This window comes from Tursiops truncatus, chromosome 10 (genome assembly GCF_011762595.2).
Source record: "Tursiops truncatus isolate mTurTru1 chromosome 10, mTurTru1.mat.Y, whole genome shotgun sequence".
NCBI classification, from domain to species: Eukaryota; Metazoa; Chordata; class Mammalia; order Artiodactyla; family Delphinidae; genus Tursiops; species Tursiops truncatus.
In genome coordinates, this window is record NC_047043.1 from 91,535,596 (window position 1) to 91,542,611 (window position 7,016).

At 41.1% G+C, this 7,016-nt stretch overlaps 1 protein-coding gene across 1 annotated transcript in view; it reads left to right on the plus strand.

Moving 5' to 3' along the window:
* The window catches only part of ITPR1 (inositol 1,4,5-trisphosphate receptor type 1), a 318,730-nt gene extending 312,066 nt beyond the window's left edge, over positions 1 to 6,664 (plus strand). Inside the window, exon 61 of the mRNA XM_073787587.1 lies at positions 5,299 to 6,664. Within this exon, the coding sequence (XP_073643688.1) occupies positions 5,299 to 5,385 (87 nt within the window). The 3' untranslated portion in view covers positions 5,386 to 6,664. The remainder of the gene's footprint in view (positions 1 to 5,298) is intronic.
* Positions 6,665 to 7,016: the final 352 nt, after the last annotated feature.

The window sequence follows — 7,016 nt, forward strand, 5'->3', positions numbered from 1 at the left end:
ACGGTCGTTGTGAGAATTCCTGCCCTCCAAAGGGAAAAAAATTCTGAATTAAAAAATAAAAACTCCATGAATGATTAATGAACAAGAAACTCTGTGACAGATATTTTTTAAAACAGCTATGAAAGAATACCATTCACTGGTACAAGTGCTGGAAAATACAAAAATTGCTTCATCACTTAGATATTTTTGCAGATCTAATGGTCCAAAAACCAGCATAATGGAGCAAAGACAGCTGAATGTCTTGGGATTTAATCTTAACTGTTATTGACCTCGTTGGTTGTTGTTTTCTTAAAATACCAGTTTGAGGAGAAAAAGTTCTTATCAAGGATATTAGTAAAATCCTGGTTAGTGGTTTTTCTATTACTGCCAAGAACAGTTAATTAAAATTGCTGTTCTAAGTGTTACTTAATGATGCTTCTCATCTTGAAGTTTCCCCTCCCAAGAGATCCTGAATACTAAATGTGATTCTCTTACATTCTTATTCCAAGGCGGAGAACTAATGTAAGAACTTAAAATTTTTTTGCATGTTTTCTTTATATTGAGAGAAGGGTTCACTTTCTTGAAAATGTGACTGGCTTCCTATAGGACAGTGACCCTTATTTGTAGTTGGTAGGAAAAGAAGTAGTGCTTGAAATTCATGTCATATTAGCATGCGATAGTGTTTGGCATTTTGTTTGTTTGTTTGTTTTTTGTTTTGTTTTGTTTTGTTTTTTTGCGGTACGCGGGCCTCTCACTGTTGTGGCCTCTCCCGTTGCGGAGCAACAGGCTCTGGACGCGCAGGCTCAGCGGCCATGGCTCACGGGCCCAGCCGCTCCGCGGCATGTGGGATCCTCCCGGACCGGGGCACGAACCCGTGTCCCCTGCATCGGCAGGCGGACTCTCAACTACTGCGCCACCAGGGAAGCCCATGTTTGGCATTTTTCACGCAAGAGGGTTATCATCTTGTTAACATTAACTGCGTAAGTAAGGAAGGAAGAACAAAAGAACAGAATAATTCCCCACAGTTGGAAGAATGGAATATTAAGCCTTACTTGAATGTCTGTGGTCCTTACACTGTGTTGGAACCACAAAAGAGAGGCCTTTGGTAACACCTGCCATCTAGGATACTGTAACTGATCCAGAAAGCAGCAGACCTCTAATGTTAGGATACAGTAGGAGAAGTTCCACGGCCCGAGGAATGAAGTGAGTTTCATTGGTGAACAAAGGAGCACAGGGAAGTAGGCAGGCAGTCCCGTGAGAGGCCTTAGAGGGTCGGAGGAGTTTAGCTTCTACAGTCCTACGAGCAGGTGACTTCTGAGCTAGCTGAAAAATGCAGCAGGGGGCATCCCAGGAAAGGAATCAGCATGAGCAAAGGCATGAAAACGCATGGCATGCTCGAGGAATGGCACTGTGCTCTGGGTCATTTGTTCTTCGAACCATCATTTATGAAACACCTATTTGCCAGGTGCAGCCCTAGGTACTGGGGTTACAAAGGTGAATAGAACCAATTCTCCTTCTTCAAGGAACTAACAGCCTAGAGTGGGAGACAAACAAGTAAACAAATAAATTATAATTCAACATGGTAAGTACGTAACAGAGGTTTGAACAGATTGCTCTGGGAGTGGAGAAAAGGGAGCACTCATTCAGCCTGACCACAGGGAGAGGATTCGAGTCAGTGCCTCGGAAACCCTCTCAGAGGTGGGAATGCAGGAGCTTGGTTTCAAAGCTTGAGCGTTTGCCAGATGAACTGGAGAGGAACAGCCCACTAAGGATCAGGAGTGTGGATATCTGTATATTTATATTAAACCAATATAACTGCATTCAGGAGATGCTGCAGTTTTACTTCTGAATACCTTAGGCTCCTCGTTAGGAGCGTGGCTGATTTCATAGGACTGTGAAGCACAATTCTGGTGACTGGAGTTTCTGGGCTGTTTAGAATCTGAGTAGCCACGACCTCACTGTGACAGGAAAGCAGGTTGCGGCTTTCATGTGCCGTCGATGAACCGTCCCTGCTATGCCAGCCGTTAGTCGTGTGGAGGCCGATAGTGGTGGAGTAAATTTTGCCCATTTGCACTCAACACTCCGTATTTTCATGGAAGATCTTTTAGATGTTTGGCTACATCTGACTTGTAAAGCTACCATATCGTTTGCTTCGTGTTTAGACTGAGTCAAAAGAAGGAATGCTGAAATTCAAGTTAGTCTGTATATAGATTATGAAGGAGGATATTGCTTCAAGTATTCATTCTTAGCTAAATGTAGATTTTGAGGATTTTAAATGTATCTACTACAAATGGGACATTTCACACTAATCAAAGTAGCTTTTTCTGTATTAGAATTTTGACTGAAGTTACCACCTTAGACATGAATCTGATGGATATATATATATTTTTAATTTATTTTGTTTATTTTTGGCCACGTTGGGTTTTTCATTGCTGTGCGTGGGCTTTCTCTAGTTGCGGCGAGCAGTGGCTTCTCTTGTTGCGGAGCACGGGCTCTAGGCGTGCGGGCTTCAGTAGTTGTGGCATGCAGGCTCAGCAGTTGTGGCTCGCGGGCTCTAGAGCGCAGGCTCAGTACTTGTGGTGCACGGGCTTAGTTGCTCCGTGGCCTGTGGGATCTTCCTGGACCAGGGCTCGAACCCGTGTCCCCTGCATTGGCAGGCGGATTCTTAACCACTGTGCCACCAGGGAAGCCCCGGGTGGATATTTTTATCTAGTCAGTTTTGTTTCAAATGTCCAGAGAGAATACATCGTGAGAATATGCTAAGGATAGACTTTGGTCATTATTTCTGTTTTGATATAGACAGTAGTAACAGAAAATGGTGATGCCTTAAATAACATATATAGTGCATGTGAATCTATGAAGACCAATAGGTAAGTAGGTTGAATTGAGCTAATAAAGCCAGAAGTTATGTGAGAATATGTACTAAGGGGCCAGGGAAACTTAACTGGCCAGCAGTGTTGAGCTTGGTTTCTTGTAGGCCAGATTTAGTCCTTTAGGGGGTTTTGTTTTCATTACTGTTCGCATATAATTATCACTGGATGACGACCTTGCCAAAAGGGACCAACACTTAAGCAGTTGCCCAATTCCTTACTATTTATTACTCACTTAAATGGTAGCCATTCTGTCTAAAAAGGCCATGGTCGATCAGAACAGAATCCAGGCAGTCAGATTTGTGTGCCGACCACCTGCTCAACTGCAGAGAATCTTCTCCAAGGTCTTATTTTGAGAAAAATAATACATTTACCCAAAATACTTTTTTTTAAGTATTCAAGTATATGAAAATATAACCACAGTGATCTTGGCCTGTTTCTGAGATAACCAGTGAAGAGCTCTTCTACAGCAGCAGCGGCCCCAGATCAGTAACACCAGTATCACCGGGGAACTTGTTACAAATGCAAACTCACCAGCCCTACCCTGGGCCTGCTGAGTCAGAAACTGTTTGTGGGCCCTTGGATCTGTGTTTTAAGGAGCCTTCTAGGTGTTTCTGGTGCACGCCAAAGTTTAAGAACCATTATTCTAGGGAAACAGAAAACAAAATTAGATAGGTATGTACTAGGTTCTTGAAATTACCAGGAATATGACTGCCTGAACGAAGGTTTTGGCCACTAACCTACAGCAGTAGGGAGCTTGAAGGTTTGTGATGCAGGGAGAGTGATGCAATCATTGTTTTAAGAAGACAACCCTGGAAAATCAGAATCGGACCTCCACTGGGCTTTCAGGCGATAGCCTGTCGAAGAGGGAAGGAAGGTGTGCCTTCAGTTGAAGACTCATTTGCTATAAGGAACCCAGTTTAGAAGCCCTTAAGTTTAAGAGGAGGAAGAGCCAACAGATTGAAAAGTCACAAAAAGGTGATCCGACAAACAGGCGTGAAGATGCAGGTACATAAAAGGTCATCTCAAGTGCACGTAGTTATTTATGGAAAATTTTCAGGGAAAGCTTTAATGGCCAACTTCAACAGCAGAAAAATCGCAGCATCTTTATATAAAGTATCTGTCAATACGGGGTGAGCGCACCAAGGTTCCTAAATCTGTGAGAATGCGGCGATTATTAAATTTAGTTAAGTTTTACTGGATTCCCTCTCAAGGCTACCTGCCGAGGGGCTAGTCAGGGGGTGAGACTCTGGGGCTAAGCAACATGAAGTATCAGGCAGTGAGATGACTGAATTACTGATTGCGTTACCATCTACTTGTGAATTTATTCCACGGGTCACGTGAGGTTCTGCTTCCGCAGCTGAATCTGTGTAGTATAGGGTGTGACACCTCCCTTCACGATTTGTCACTCATCCAAGGAAACTTTAGAGGCTAGCTGGAATATCCTAATTCAACTCTTTATAAAAGGCTTTATAAAAAGCTGCCTTTCGGAAATATTCACTCCTTGTAAATCTTCTCTTCTAAAATATAACTGAAGGCATTTCACAGGAGCCTAAAAATAGTATTTTGATATGAAAGGAAAACGGCTATGCGTTAAAATTGAACCTAGGTAAGTTAATCTTATTTTATGTTCTCAGGATATTTTGTACCAAAATATTTGATGCCCAGCATCAAATCCTGAGCTAGGACTACCTGGGTTATGAGAAATGTGAATGCAGGGAATTAATTATGCCCCGAAATAGCCAGAACAGAGCTGGATACCTGTCAATGTGAGAACTGATTTAGTTCGGCAGCCGAAATAAACGGTACCAACCTCTTGTTCTGGGTTTGGAAAGCACCGTTTCATTTGACCAGCCTTAGGAAATGGTCTTTCCTGACCTTAGTGTCTGTAGGTGGCAAGGAATAGTCACCACTGAGTGCCAGGCCATGATTATGTTATTTAGTCACCCTGGACCGCAGAGGAGAGGACATTCCTCATCTCCCTAGAAATGCTGTGTGATTTTTTTTCTCGCAGATCAAAACGGCCCAACAGTCACTGGAGAGGAGTCAAGACCCCCTGAAGACGGTGGACTTAATCTCTCTTAAACCTAGGATTTTAAACACACTGCTTTTCTTGACAGTTCAGTGTGTTGTTACTGTCATACAAAGCTATCAGTTGGAAGTGGATTTGGGAAACGATCAAGAATCTTGTGCTTTAACTGTTTTTTTGTTCCTTTATGAAACAAGTAGAAAGCGAAGTTTCTGAATGTCACATTGCCTAAGGCACAGAATTCCCCATTCTGCCTAGGAAGATGTCCTTTTTGAAGTTCTGTGTTTGATATACTGACAGTACACTGTAGAAAGTGGGTTTCAGTATAAACCATAACCACAGAGGTAATCTATGGTTGAGTATATGATTTGACGTACAGGAAGTGTCTGGGTCTAATGATGAAACTTTTTAACTTTCCAGATGACAGAACAAAGGAAGCAGAAACAAAGAATTGGTCTTCTAGGACATCCTCCTCACATGAACGTCAACCCACAGCAACCAGCATAAGCAAATGAAATAAAGGAATCGTACTTACCTTTTTAAATTATTTTTAGTGTGGGTGTGGCTAATTCGTTCTGATTCACCCACAGAGGTTACATTTATGCTTAGTATATTTGTAAATACTCAGTTTTATACCGTATGTATATGACTGCTACTCTCAAGGTCTGGATATATGTATTGTAATTAGAATTGTTGGCACAATGAAATTTCATTTGTGCCAAAAATATTAAAAATGCCTTTTTTGGAAGGACTAAAGAAAGCACCTGATTTGCACTTGAACCACATTATAGATTTAAAAGTATATGACATGTATTTTGTATTTAAAACTAGAATAGCCAGTATTTATGTTTTTTATAGAACTGTGCAATACCAATTATGCAATCACAATAAATTTGTAACTCCTGAGTATCCTAAGGGGAGTGCACATCTTTGAAGCTGGTGTGTTCATAGTATGTAATAAATGGTTAACTATCAAATGATGCTGCTGCCAAAATCATATTAATAGTGAGTTTCAGGCCCCCGGGCATTTTGTACCATATAATTAGCCTGTGGTGATACTACTTCTCATTGCTAGCGGCACCAGTGCCTCTGTCTCGTAGTGACAGTGCTCCAAGCCTACGAACTGTCAAGTCAGCATTCATTTTAAGAAAAGCAACTTTAGTTTCAAAGATACTTTAAGGCTTCTGAATTGATCATTTAAACTATTTCTTTAAGTAAGAGAGCTGAATTAGAGGCTCAGACTTTAGTTTGCCAAGTCAGTGAATTTTTTAAAGGGAACTTTTTATGCCATGCTTGAGGTAAATGCATACTGCTAGCCAATCAATGTCATCTCCTAGGTGAATTCTGGTGTCACGTTATCAAGAAATGAGTAATTGATGGGCTCTAGATTATCTAGTCCAAACAGTAGAGCTGATTTTTTTTCCTTCATCTGAACCAACATGCTACAGTAGCTAAGAAGTATTAAAAACTATATCCATCCGTATAAAGATGAAATATGATCTAGCCCATTAGCGCTCATAGTTTGAACACTGACATGTTATTCTTGTGAAAGAGCCACAGTTGGGTTTTATTTCTTTGTCACATTATTTCTTTTCTTGACGGATGAAAAAGTATGAAAGGAAACTTTTATATCTGTTGCCTAGTTTTGTACATGGATCTCATTTTACAAGAGAATCTCTCTACAAAAAAAGTTAAACATGTATTGAAAGCAGAGTTCTGAAATGAGTAAAGTTTGTAAATGCAGATATAAAAATAATATTTAATAAATGATGCAGAAGAAAATACAGTGACCGGCTGGTGGCTTTCATTTAGACATTTCTTTGGGTCATAACAACAGCTATTCCAATTATAGATTTCCTTTAGGACCAATTTAAAGTATAACTGGTCTGCCTACCAGATTAATTCCAAAAATGCTTACCTGATTGATTAATGATAACGGAGAACTACCTGAACAGATGTGGGGGAGGGTTCATACAGTAGCCAGCCATTCATTCTTCTCTGTGACTGCCAAGCAGACTGTCACGAGCACTGTAGCACATGGTAAGGCTCCCACTCCTGCACTGTCCCTGGGGGACCTGCATCTTGCTACCTGCAGTGCAAAGGAATCACCAACAGGGAGATTAGTTCTCACTCATGCC